General features: G+C 59.2%; 1 protein-coding gene across 1 annotated transcript in view; it reads right to left on the reverse strand.

Moving 5' to 3' along the window:
- The window catches only part of ARHGAP44 (Rho GTPase activating protein 44), a 163,836-nt gene that overhangs the window by 1,536 nt on the left and 148,267 nt on the right, over positions 1–14,033 (reverse strand). The window contains exons 17-19 of the mRNA XM_026521026.4: positions 11,015–11,236; positions 7,194–7,351; positions 4,102–4,482 (exon numbers count right to left, since the gene is read on the reverse strand). Of these exons, the coding sequence (XP_026376811.1) occupies positions 4,102–4,482; positions 7,194–7,351; positions 11,015–11,236 (761 nt within the window). The remainder of the gene's footprint in view (positions 1–4,101; positions 4,483–7,193; positions 7,352–11,014; positions 11,237–14,033) is intronic.

Below are 14,033 nucleotides of genomic sequence, written 5' to 3' on the forward strand. Positions count from 1 at the left end.
ACGGGGCTGGCGGAGGCAGCCTGCTGCAGGGCCGAGTTGCGGTTGGGCGGCTCTGCTCCCGCTCCAGGAGCACGCATGACCAAGCACCCCCATCCCGTCCCGCCAGGGAGGTTCAAGGAGGAGCGCTAGAACAGCTCCTGGGCCACGTCCTCTGCACCCCCTCCAGCTCTATTCCCGGTGGGGAGCCTGCTTTCAGGGCGCGGGCCTCAGGAACGGAGGGTAGGAGGCAGTGGAAAATCACCCCATTCTGCCAAGTCCGTGAACCACCGGGGGAATCCGGAGATGGTGCCCTCGCCCTAAGACCTGAGACAGACCTTTCTCGTGGCTGCTGGAGGCAGGCGGAGGGCCTCCCCTCGGAGGGAAACCCCACCTCTCAGCACCGGGGCAGCTGCTCCCCTCCTAGTCGGTCCTTACTGCAGGCACTGAGCGGTCAATCTTTCTGGGAGATGGTTAGGAAGATTGTGCCCGAGGTAAAAGAGCTCAGCATCTGGCACTCTGGACTTCTGCCATTCCTTAGAGCTGGCGGCTCGGTGCAGGCAGGCCCCCAGAGGAGGCCAAGGGGTGCGGGAGGCTGAGCCTGTGGACCCTAGAACAACCAAGGACCCTGACGCTGTCACCCCCTCCTGGGCCTGCCTCGTTTCTGGCCCCACATAGCCTTGCCAACATCATCCTGAGCCCAGACGACAGGGGAGGGGTTCCCAGAACAGGGGCAGCCCTGGGCCAGCCTGGGGTCGGGGAGGGTGGGCTGGTTTTAGTCTTTAGCGTTTTTTTTGTAAAACCAACATTTGGCCTGAGCATACTATACCAGATGGACAGACAGACATTTGGACACTGCACTAAAAGACAAAACAAACATGGAAGCTGTGGGACAAAGGTCCTTCTGTCACCCTACCCCCACCGCCCCCTAGTCCTCAAAACGTCATTCCTTCCTGTCTTCATCCCACTGCCTCAGCACAGAGACGGGGTCCCAGGCTCGGCTCTGCCAGTGACATTCGCTCCTCCTGCCTCAGGGTACAGCTGCGGCCTCGTGTCCTGCCCTTTCTGCAGGGGCCCATCCCTCTGTGCCCGGCCTGCGGCCACCTGCCCTGCAGCCTTCCCCTCAGATTTCAAATCCCATCTCTTGTCACGAGGCGAGTGTGGCCTCGGGCGGGTTTACCTTCCCTGTGGCCCAGCAGCCAAGGGGGAATCAAGGTGCGGGATGACAGGTTTGGACGGCGCCTGGCAGCTCCGATCCTTTAGACCCTCAGGCGCTAGGGTGCAGGAGCGAGGGAGAGAAGCCCCCACCGATCCTGGGGGACAGAAGCTCAGGACTGACTCCTACCACTGCGGATTCTTCTGGATGTGCCCACCGTGTCAGCCCAGAGGAAGATAAGTGAGAGCCCACTTTGGAAAGTAGGGGGCCGCCAGGATGGCCTCGCGGCCACAGGGAACCCGCTCCCGACCCTGCAGTGGAGGCCGTGCCGCTGTGCCAGGTGGGACCCTCCTGGGGACGCTTCCCTAAGCCAAGGCGTCCGCAGCCAGTGCGGCACCGGGCACCACGGTCTGCGGCAGGCAATCCAAGGATAGAGACGCCACCGGAAGAACAGGCCTGTGAGCCCCGCGGTTCTAGGGCAAAGGGAGAGGGGTCGCGGGGCTGAGCCAGGGGCTCGAGAGCCAGAGGGGAGAGCTGGCGAAGCCTGCTTGTGGGTCTTCCTCCCCGTCTCCTAGTGCAAAGCCAGCCAGACCCGAGAAGGCCAGTGCCTCCCCCCCAAAGCCAGAGGAGCTCGTGGACCGGGGCTGGGGGGGGCTCCCCGAGGCCAGGGAGGCACGGAGCGCAGCTGCCATGCGGAGGGGAGGTCCGAGCCACATGCAGAGCCGAGCAAGCGCCGGGGCCCGGCGGGCTGGGGCCGCTTACCCTGAAATCCCCCTCACACGTATCCACAACCGCGGCCCTCATGTCACACAGCTGCAGGAACACAACGACAGGATTCGGAGAAAGGCGTAAACACGATGAAACAAGAACGTGACAAAACCACGTCGAGTATCACAGTCGGGGGGGGGGGGGGCGCACCAAAGCGTCACAGATGCTGCACCGGCCGAGACCCGTGCGGATGGACAGAACGACAGCCTGCTGCCAAAGAACACGACGGACACGCCACAGTGTACGGTGTGGAGGCCGAAGTGCTGTTACCACTCAAGGTGGGCCGACCCGGAACAGCCCCGCGGAAGGCGGGCACATCCGTTGCCCGATTTTGGCCCCCCAGTTCTCCTCCCACGGTGTTCCCACCTTTCCATTCCTCTCCAGGGACACCCTGCGCTCCTTCGGGTGCTTCCGGCATCCACGCTCCCCAACAGCCCTTCGCTGGGGCAGCTGGAGAAGGGGGGGCCCTCGGGCTGACTCAGGGTGGCCCCGAGCTCCTGCTGTCACCTGTGCCCGCTGCCGCGGACGCTCACGTGGGACACGCGCATCACCACCACCAACTACCAGCGAGAAGCGGGGCTGTTGACTTTCGGGGAGGAATTTCCTTAATATTTTATCAGCCTCAGGGGGGATGGCAGCAGCCGTCCGCCCAACACGAATCCCCTCCAAAAATAAAGCCGCCGAACCGCCCGAGCTGCCTGCTCCCCACGCTACTTCAATGTCCTGCCCCCTCCCAGACACCGGACAAGCAGTTGGACGAGCCTCGTCCTGACGCCAGGAGCCGAGACCCCCCCGCTTCCCTCTGGTCGACGGGGAAAACCTCACTCCTGGACAAGAACATGGGGGTGAACGTCCCATCCCCGTCAGAAATCCCAGCGCCCCGACGACCCAGGACCCCACAGCCCTTCGAAGCACGTGGATGGATGTGGGACGTGTGTACGTGATGCGTACTTGTGTGTGGTGGGCACGTGCATCTGGTGTGTGTGTGTGTGTGTGTCTTCTGTGTGTTGCGTGCATGTATCTGGTGTGTGTTTCTGCGTGTTACGTGTATCTGGTGTGTGTCTTCCGCATGTTGCATGCATGTATCTGGAGTGTGTTTCTGCGTGTTGCATGTATGTATCTGGGGTGTGTGTGTGTCTTCTGCGTGTTGCACGTATCTGGGGCGTGTGTGCTGCTTTACCTGCTACTGGCGACAACCCTGAACAGATGTCCTAGGCTCTCTGCCGCCTGGTGACCACGCGGGCTGCTTCGACGCCAACACGCAGCCCCGCGCTGTGCCTGCCTCCCCGAGCCAGGGAAACACGAGCCTGGCTTTGGCGCTTCCCACATACACGCCCCGAGTCCCCACTGTGACGGGGTCAGAGTATCTGCGGAGACGCTGCAAAAACGTCCTCTTTCTCTGACCAGCGAACGGTTTTTGCTCAATGTGGTGTGTGTGTGATTTCACACTTTCACATTTTTCGGGGGCCGGGGTGGGGGGGGAAATAGCTCCCTCTCTGACTTTGACACTTAAAGCAGGACTAAATTTAGTAGCTGTGGGCTTGTCCAATAAGCTCCTCCAAGAGCCGGGGGGGCCTGGCATCTTTCCTGAAACTGACCTTTCTCTAAATATTGCTGGAAATGCATTTTTTTTTTCCTAATAAGGCTTATGACATCAGTTGGAACAAATGTCTTTGGTTCTTTGCCTCCGTTCTCAAGATAAGGGTCCGTACCTTTGGAGATGCCCGGGCGCTATCCAAGGAGAGCCCCCCATGCCTCACCAGTGCCTAGATGCCAGCCAACTTGCCAAACTGCAAGTTTTCATGTCTCCCCATCTGTTCACTAATCTCTCCTCCTGCGGGCATAACCCAGCCCCCTCCTCTCTCAAAGCACCGAGCACCACCCCAAAGTACTCGGTGCTCAACCCCCAGATTTAAGAACAGAATCTGAACCCTGCGCTAGCGGGCACTCCACTGGGAGAAGTCCCATGAGAAGTCCTTCTGCAGAAGGACCTGGATGCCGGGGGCTGCTTTCCACCGGCCTCCCGTGGTGGGGGGGGGGCAGGGGACTCCCAAGATGACCATAGAAGCGACCCATGATGCATGGAACCAGCACAGCCACCCCGGGGGACATAGACTTGCTAACAGGCACCAGGGATCCCGCCACCGGGCACACCCAGCTGAGGCTGGTGGGAAACCGTGGGGGCGCCGTGGCTTGGTTACCTGTCGACATGCTCTCCCCGGGGGCCATGCCGTCCAGCACGGGGTGCTCCGTGGACTGCGGACTCGGGGCCGGCAGGCTGACTGTGGGAGGCTGAGGGGGCGGCAGGGTGGGTCTCTGTCGGGGCTTGGGGGTGGGCCGAGATTTGGCTGCGGTGCTCGCGAAGCCAGCGGGGGAGGCCAGGGGAGGGGCAGCGGCCGCCGGCGAGAGCTGGCCGGAGGCCAGGGAGTACCCCTGCGGGTAACTCAGTCCGTAGGGCGAAGGGGTGCTCGGCGGGGTGGGGGACAGGCTGAGCGGGGACGGCTGGCCGGAGGACTGGTCGCTCACAGCCCCCGGCTGGCCGAAGGGGACCTTGGGTGGAATCGGAGCCAACTTCTTGGAAACTGCAAGAGAAAACACAAGGTCGTGAAATGAAGCCGGCCGACCCCAAGGCCTGTGAGCACAGCCTCCGCGCGCTCCCACCCCTCGCTCCCCGCGCTCGCTGGCCCCCCACCCCACGAGCAGCCAATGCAGTTTTTAAAAATCCACCTCAAACTGCAAGTTTTCATGTCTCCCCATCTGTTCACTAATCTCTCCTCCTCTTCCCTGGATCCCGGCCACGAGCGACACACAGCTCTCACCAGAGCCGAGCACAGATTCCCCGGGGGTAGCCGGCGGCTGGCCGCCCAGCGTCCTCCCTTCACTGCCCGGTGGTAAAGGTATCGGGGCACACGGAGGAAGGGGGAGTCGGTGACACGGGCTCCAAGAGGGACGACTGGATCTCCCCCCAGGGACACGGGAGCGGGGCGAGGTGGGACAGGAAGCTGTGACTTTTGGCCGACCCCGCCCATGGCTCCTGGAGCCCACGAGAGCCACAGGCCACCAAGTCCTCCCCAACTTCTCGGTCCCGCACCGTCCTTCCTCTGGAGCCTGTGTACCCGCCTCCCCCGTGCTTTCCTTCCCCGGGTGTAGACTCTGCAGATGTGGGTACTGCACGCCCCCCCCTTCTGCCTTCATTCCCCTCTTTTTATTTACTGGATCGTGCGACACAATGACACATACTTCACACCTTTCACGGACAACGACCCGGTAACAAGGACAAAAGCGGACCCCGGGAAGATCCCGGGGCGTCAGAGCCTGCCTCGCCTTCCCCACCCCGCGCCCGGACAGCGGATCTGAACCTGTGCTCCGCAACAGGAAGCGTAGTCGATTTTCCGCAGGGTTGTAGCAGTTAACACAGCATCGCGCACGGAAAAGCATCACAGAATCGTGACCCGTCCCACAAACACTTCTCAGCTCTGCACCCCGAGGGCAGGTGGCCTCTCCCGGCGGCAGCTGCTCCCGGAGCTCCCGACAGCTCATGGGGGGTGGGCAGCCAGCGGGGCCCCTAGGCACCGAGGCTCCAACACATCTTCCCCTGCACGAGCCGGAGGAGGGGGGAACCGGGGGATGGCACCGCGTCTGCAAGGACATTTACCCCTCCTCCTTGGTGGCGACAGGACTAGGCCAGGACATAAAACTGGAGGCACAGTGTGAAAAGACCGAGATTGCTTAAAAACACAAAAAAGTTGCTGGCCGGTGGAGGAGAAAGGTGTACCTCTCAGAGGAAGGCTCTGAGCTGCCGAGCGCCCCCTGGAGGAGGGACCAGCGTCATTCCAGGATGCGCTCCCTGCCTTCGTCCCACATGCCACCTGCTGTGGCAGACTCAGGGGCCTGGAATGGGAGGCCGGACCGAATCCGACACTGGGGCTTCGGCGTCTGCCTGCCTCTCAGGGCTGGAGCAGGGCTTAAAGGCTCCGCACATAAAGATGGACAGGAAAGTGTGTCTGGGCCACAAGGGCAACCTGCTGGTGCTGGACGAGGGCGCCGGGATGCTGAAGTGCCACTGCCAGCACGGTGTCCCAACTCCTATGTCTGGAAGGGAGTCCCGGCATCGCCCCGCGGTGCCCTCCCTTTCTGGAAAGGTTCGCCTGGTGCTCTGCGCTTGCGAGAGGCCCAGCACAGAGCTCTGCACATAGGAGGGGCTCAAAGCCTATCTGTAGGATGTCCTGGCTGTGACTGAGGAACAAAGGCCATATGGAAGGGCCTGGCACCTGCCACCGGAGCCCGGAGCCAGGGAGCCCAGCGGGGACCTGTTGCAGAGGCTCAGGGGATAAGGTGAGCCACCCTATTCCACAAAGCCTGGGGCCAAAGCCACACTTGGAAACTGGAAAGGCCTGAACCGAGAACATATTCAACAAGCTGCTATTTTGAACAAGTCCGAGGCTTTGCTAAGAGAGCATGTAAGGTGGAAACAGACAAAAAAGTTTAAGTACACAGTACGGCTCCCCCTTTATGATGTCACCACAGAGCATGTCCTTAGCTTTGGGAAGGTCATTTCAGAGAGAATGACTGGGCCTTTGAGGGTGGGTTCCGTGGCAGATTCTGGGTTGGGCGGCTCCTGGGTCAGTGTAGAAATTCTCAGCCTTCCAGAACAGAAACATGGAAGGCCAGGACTCCTGTAGCAACAATCCCAATTCCTGCTCTGTGTCACCTTCTAGAAACAATCCCAGGGACACCTGGGTGGCTCAGATAGTTAAGCGTCTGCCTTCGGCTCAGGTCATGATCTCCAGGTCCTTTGGGATCGAGCTCTGCTGGCCCCGGGGCTCAGCAGGGAGTCTGCTTCTCCCTCTGCCTCTCCCCTGCTCAGGCTCTCTGTCTCAAATGAATAAATAAAATCTTAAAAAAAAAAAATCCCAGGGGGAGGCAGCCGTGCCAGGGCCTGGCTCGGGGAAGGGGGCTCCTGCACAAGACTGAACGCAGCATCTTAAAAGGTGGAGGTACGGCCCAGCAGGGTCTGTGGAAGACACGTGTCATCGTGGGCCATGCTGTCTGCACAGAGGTCTCGGCGTACCCCCTACTGAGCCCGCTGTTCATATGAGTGCCACGAGGAATAAAGATGAAGTGGTCCCTTTTGGAGTTGGTTAACTCCCCAAAGTTCTAAAGCCCAGCCTAGGGATTTTTCATGAGGTCACATGGTCTCTTAACGTCCACACCAAGAGAGGGAAAGGAGTGTCCAGGCAGCATGACAGCTGTCCCCAGCCGGAGACCCACGTGAAGGGTTGCAGTGACGTACCTTTCCGAAGAGTGTGCGGGCTCTGGTCTGGGGGCGGCTGGCTGGGGCTGGTGCCCGCTTGGGCCCCTGGCTGCGTCCCTGCGCCGGGCGTCCCCTGGCTGGAGCCTGGACTTCCTTTCTGTGCAGATCCCGGAGAGAGCTCCTTGCTTTTCGACGTGCTGGAACAGAAGCACACGGGACAAGATAGGCCCTGGACTCAGGCAAACGCAGCACCAGCCTGTGGGTCGCAATCCCACGTGCTCCGCTGGGCCAGCTCTTGGTCTGCCCCACGCCCTTCAGAGATGCTCCGGGAGAGGGGACTGGCCCTTCTCGGGCTCTGGGGACCTGCGTTCCACTCCTACCTCCACACCCCTGGTGCCAGCTCCCTCTCCACGCCTCTGCCCTCTGTCTGCCAGGAGACCACGAGCATCCCCACCCTGTCTTGTGGCCATGGCTCTCCGCTGAGTTCCCTGACCTCCACACCACAGCCCCGGGCAGGGGAGGGCTCTGGGACCCAGCCTGGGTGTCAGTCCCAGCAGCCCCCCACCCGCAGTGCTCCCACATATGGCCAGTTCAAGTCCCAGCCCCCCCGCCCAGGCCTAGGAGGCTCAGGGCCAATGGTAAGGAGGGTCTCTGGCGTCCCTTGAACTGACAAGGGGACACCCTGGGTCACCATGTCCCAAAGGGGATTCATCCTTCACTGCTGCCTCTCTCCAGGCACTGTCCTAAGAATACAGCACATATTCAAAGACACCCTACTCCACCCCACAGAACAGGGACAGCTAAGAGATGGCCAGGTCGTCACTCCCCACCATCCCCCAACACGCCCTCCACCGCAGACATTCCTAACAGAGCTCCAGATGTGCCCCCACCCCGAGCCCCTCAAAGGGTTCTCGCTCTTTCTCCCCCTTATACTCCAGGCAGCCCCTAGCACATCAGGATGACAGCTACCCGTCACCCTTGTTAGAAACCACCGGGATCCTCATGCCCTCGGGTATCGGGCATAGGGACAGGGACCTAAATCCTTCGCAATGGCTACCCCTTTGCCACAGAAACAGGCAGAGCCTATTTGTTCCCTAAAATTATCTAGAAGCCCCAAATATTAAAGAGCTAGAGATCCGCCAGCCCTTCCCAGCGGGGCACGGCCAGAAGGGCTGGGAGGCAGGAACAGGGGCTGGAAGAGCAAACTCCACAGTGCAACTAGCTCCCCCCACGTGAAGAATTAAGGGACCGTCGAGCCCAAGGCACCGCAAACTCTCTCCTTCTCAGGGTGAGCTCCATTCAAACCACACCTGGGTAATCCCCCCCCACCCCCCCAAAGCCATTTCATCCAGAGGGGCTGGAAGAGCGACTCCTTTCTCTGTTTAACGAAAAACAACTTGGGAGGTAAGAACCGGTCTTACTCTTCCTCACGCCCAAAGTCACCAGGCACCCAGGTATTACGGCCAAATACCTACCTACCCTTCCCTCCGTCTCTGCCACCATCAAGAGGTAGCGAAAACAATAAAAAGAAAACACAAAACAAGCAAGCAACAAAATTCGCTTCTTGTGGGATACTGGACTCTTCTTCCTTCCTTTGGATTGAAAGATATCTGCCCCGGGAATCTCTGGACCAAGGAACTTGTCCTTCTTTTCCCGCCCACCTGGGACACTCCCTCCACTACAGAAGCAGGTATTTACCTACTTAGCCTCCCGGCTCACTCTCCAGCACAGATGCAGCTGACCCAGTGGGAGAGGTGGAGTGTAAGGTGGTTACTAAGGAGCGCTCAATGGAGGAGGCTCGGTTAGGACACACTCAAGGACAGGTTAGTTCTGGGACGTGTGACGCAGTGAGCTGGGGTGCAAGGGGGCAGGAAGCAGCGGTCAGGGGCAGAGTTAATGCCAAGCAGAAGAGGCTGAGCCTGGCTGGAGAGAGCAGCCAGGTCTGGAGGGGGCGGGCCTGGGCGGAGAATGGGGAGGCTGGAGCAAGCCAGAGAGAGGGGAGGGGCTGCCATCCTAGTGTGTGTGTGTGTGGGGGGGCGACAGGAATCCAGCTATTGGAGGAAACATCATCTGGGCTGCAAATGTCCAGAAAACAGAAAAAACAAACAAAAAAACCCCCAATGCAACACCCGTTTGTATCGGGAAGAATCCACATGGGCAGAGAAAAAGAATGGTAGAGAAACATGGGCACCCAAGGGAAAGCCTCGGAGCTGGGTACCCCCAAAAAGGGACACGGTATGAGCAATGGCAATGACCTCTTAAATCCTCTGAGCCTGTGTGTGCTGCTCCTGGCCCATGAGTGAGTCTCAGGGCCACCCATCTATGACATTCGGGAACACCTTCAGAGGCTGGGGAAATCCATCTTTGAGGGGCGCTTTCTAGAAATATTTTTTTATACGTCAAAGAGCATTTAGCACCGAGTGTTGGTTGTAGGATAGGAAAGCAGGATGAAGCCAAGAAGACTGCAAAAAGGGAACCATTCCAGCAGCTCTCCTGGATTCGCTCATTTCCTCCTTGTCAGCCTCTCTGGTCCACAGAGATCACTCTCCGTGTCTCTGCTGAACTTGTTCTCCCGCACCTGCCTCTCCCAAGGGGACCACAAGCCTCTAGAGGGCACAGCCAGGGCCGGCGTCCCCGCGCCCTGAGCCATCAACGACGACCCAAGCACATCCACTGTCACCTCCCCACTCCTGAACGCTGTCCCATTTTCCTTTTGTCATTTCCCCATTTCACGGGGGAAAATACTTTCTCCTCGTTAAAGGAGGAAAACCTACCCTGCAGTCCCTTCGTTAGGGAGCTGGTATTTGCGTGAGTGTATGTGTAGGGTAAAGATCCGGTGAAGCGGCACCGTTAAGTGTCCGACTCTTGGTATGGGCTCAGGTTGTGAGCTCAGGGGCGTGAGATGGAGACCCACATTGGGCTCCACACTCAGGGCGTAGTCTGCTGAAGATTCTCCCTCTCTAAAACAAATAAATAAATCTTAAAAAAAAAAAAAAAAAAGATTGGATGCAAAGGTTCAGCCTCCCAAAGGCTCTAAGATCTTTTCAGCAGGAGCCACAGGGGGAATGCTGTCCCCCTAACAGAACGCATAGCTGCCTCTGATTCAAGCAGCTCTCCCACTTCTCAGAACTGTTTCAGAACAGACAGAAACACCCAGCAAAGTGGTCTTGCGCCATTCCCACTTCCAGGATGCCCCTTCCGAGGAAGGGCCAGCTGAGAGGCCCCTCTCTGCTGGGACCCTGTATGGCCATGTGCCCTGGATTCTGAGCACTGGGACGGGACTGCCCTAAGGGCACAGATCCCACGTTTCATCTCTGGATGGACTCGGTCCTCCATAAATATTCCCTGAACTAGGGGTGCTGTGAGCTTGCTCGCTTTCTTCTTCGCTGGAACGAATGGGAACACAGCCCGGCATCACACTGCACAGGTCCCCAGGCCCCGCGGGACCACAGGACCGCCACTCCTTCCCTGATTTGCACCCACGTAAGGAGGGGGGACAGCTCCTCCGAATCTAAAGGTAGAGGAGAGAAAGGGAGAAATACCGCAACCCCGTATTTCAAACTCGGGAAGTCATCACGGCAGAAGAGGAAGGGGAGACGAGAGTTGGCAACTTAGCGCTCTCACGGCTTTAGCGAGCTGCCACCTTGCGCGCTTGCTGGGGGATGCTATTCTCGGGAAGCCCGGGCTCCATCTGACAATCGGGGATATGGGGGGGGGCTGGGAATCACTCGCTGCGTGCCAGCAGGATGCAGAAAGCCAAACACAAAAGGCTGGAGGTGACAGCATCCACCAGGCCCGGAGGGGGCGCAGCCAACCCGCCCCCGCCCCGCGCGCGCCGCGGCCGGCCTGGCCCCGCTTACCTGGTCCGCTCGGCCCCGGGCTGGAGGCCCAAGCCCGACGGCGACAGCGAGGGCGCCGCGGGGCCATCCGGGGGCTGCTCCGGGAGGGGCGACGGCAGAGGCGCGGCAAGCTCGGCGGGCGGCGCGGGGGGCTGCATGGTGGGCGGGGCGCAGGACGCCTTCCTGCCGGCCGAGGAGCCTCTTCGGGCCACCCAGGACGTGTCCATGACCCTCACGCCCATGCTGGCGAGGGACACAAAGACACCCGCTTACCCACGCGTGACCAGGAGCGGGCGCCCTCCCCCGCGCCGCGGACACATTCAAGCACGTCCGCCAGGAGAGCAGCAGCGTAGCCTTAGCACCCTCCTGGGCCCGGGAAGCGAGGCCGGGCCGCGGCGCTGCGCTGCGCCAGCCCCAGGGTGCTCCCGGGCCCGGCGCGCTCCAGCGGCCCCGGCGCGCCCGGCGGCTCGCTTCCTCCCCCTGCCAAAGCCAGCTGGCCTCAGGATCTGCGTGTGGAATCCAAGCTCGCCCCCAGAGCAGAATGCAGCCTCTCTGGGGGGGGACTCCCTCCCTCCCCCGAGTGGGAGATGGAGGTGGGCAGGAGGGGGGGGTAGGGGGCAGCATCGCACTAGAACGCGGTGGCACCGACCAGCGGGAGACGTCTAAATATCCTTTTTGTCCCTTGGGGTCTAGGGCACAGGCCCGAGCCAGGGCTCCTGCACTAGCCCCGGGACCCTGGCCGAGCTACAATCTCTGTAGGCCACACCTGCGGGTCTACTCGGCAGGTAAGGGGCTGCCCACGCCTATGGTCACTCCGGGTGCGACTCAGTTTTAACCACGGAGACCCAGCTGCCACTAAGCCGGCCAAGCAACCAGACACGGCACATTCACCCTCTCGCAGAGCTCACTAAAGGCGTGGCTTGTTTTCAGAGATTGAACGTGGCCTCGTAGCTACCCGAGGATACCGTACCTTTGGATTTTCCTAAGGCTGCAGGGACAGAAACATACAGATATTAGTGTCAAAAAAACTATGCCTTCCTTTGGACGCACAGGTTGTCTCGTCAAGGTCAGGGTCTGAGCGTGGGGCTTTCGCTGTGCGGTGAAATTGTTTCAACTTAGCTGGGCTCTCTAGTGAAAGGGACTCTTCTGTTTGAAGGGGCGAAGATCCTATCCTTTATTTCAGCAGGAATAAAGACAGAAGCTGGAGAGCGGATACTGGTGTGTGCAGGGGTGGCGGGGAGAGGGTGTCCTAAGGGAGAATAAAAGCCGGTAGAAATAGCCAAATGCTGGCTTCCAAGTTACACGATTTAGAAGGCTATTCGTTCTTGCCTCTGGTCTAGGAGCTAACTGGTACGTGGGATGAAGTCGAGGCCTTCACTGACGAAGCCAAGCCCTGACATTCCCAGCACTAAGGGGGAGACACACATTCGAGCAGGGAGGAAACGTCCCAGCATCTGTGTCTGGCACGTATAGACAGGCACAGTGGGGTGTGGCTATGAGCATAGTCCGGTGCTTACTCTGACCCACACCGATCAGAGGCACAGAGCTCGTACACTGTGAATTCTGCCCACCCGGAAGGGCATTTACCGTACAGACCAGCAGCAAGATTCAACAAACCAACCAAAACGGTTCAAGTTTGGAGATCGGCTGTAGCGGGTAGGATTTGGGTCCTTTAAGGAAGCGAGCCGTGAGGTACAGCCCGCCGCGAGACGGCAGTCAACGCTGAGCAGGCACTAGGATGGGGACAGCCTCCTGACGCTTGTCATGTCCTGTCATCGTTACTATTTCTCACCTCCCTTGTATGGCTCCCAGGAGGCACCTGGGGAGTTGGGGGGGCGGGGTTCCAGGGGCTGGGTCTCTTTCCAGGACCCACTAGTTCTCAAGTCGTCTTGGGTCTGAGGACCCTCCATCAAAAAAGAAGAACGTCCTACAGGGGATCCAGAATCACTCCTGGGAGCCATGCAAAACTCGGGGACAAGGTCCAGTTGCACCCCCCCCCAACATTTAAAGGGGACTGCAAGGGACTATCAAACTATGGGCTTCCGAATTTATCAGGATGAAAAGCACAACAAGCTTAGTATTCAGCTCGGGGAAGGGAAGTGATAGCACTTAGGTGCAGTGGTGGGCGAGGACGGCATGCATGCAAGATGTTGGCCATGGCGAGCCACAGAAGGAGCCCTAGGGGACGTCGGTCTCCCCCATTCTCCTTACCCTCTGCTCTTTCACGTAGAAAGACCTTTCCATTTGGGGGTGGGGGTGGGGAAGCACTGGGTGGGCATGGGCTCCAGGCTCAGGGCTCCTGGGGGATGCCTTCTACTTCCAACGGCATCTTCAAGCATCAGCAAGCTCGGACACCAGCCTCCCTGGTGATCCGGTTTACCAAGCAAAGGGGCCAGCTAGGGCATCGCGGACAGACTGAGCGAGACCCGCGAAGTACTCGTGGCAAAAATCAGCAACCGAGAACTAAGAGCTGAGCGCACAGCACACTTCTGCTTTTACAAAGAGACCGCTGTGCCGCGTGCGATCTGCACTTTCCCCGCTGAAACTCCTTTCTGGGGGGAGGCAGCACCTCACGTTCCCAGTGCACGTGCGTCAAACATTCGCCCATCTTTTCAAAAAGCAATCTAAATCTTTACAGAGTGAATCAATCACAAAGGCAGTGCTCCTGGGGGGGACTGAACGCCTATTTGCTTTCAGGGAAAAAAAAAAAAAAAACTGGTATAAATAAACGGAATATTTAAATGTCTGAATGTCTACATGAAATCCAACCTGAAGACAAAAACTGTAAAACTGCTTGGCACACTGCCACGGAGGGGAAGCTATTCAGAGATGGGAGGACTGCGACCCAAAGGTTATAGAAGTTTGTTTCATCACAGAAAGAAGCAATGGTAGCCAGCAATCAAGAAACTGATTGTGTTTACCAAGAAAGGGGTGAAATGGAAGGGCAATTAACCAAACACAACGGGCGCCACTAGAAGTCACTGTGCAGATATCTCAGGCCAGCCTGGATGTCAAAGGCTTCCTGTGGCCCACTGCTTCC

Source organism: Ursus arctos, unplaced genomic scaffold, assembly GCF_023065955.2.
Source record: "Ursus arctos isolate Adak ecotype North America unplaced genomic scaffold, UrsArc2.0 scaffold_14, whole genome shotgun sequence".
Classification (NCBI taxonomy): Eukaryota; Metazoa; Chordata; class Mammalia; order Carnivora; family Ursidae; genus Ursus; species Ursus arctos.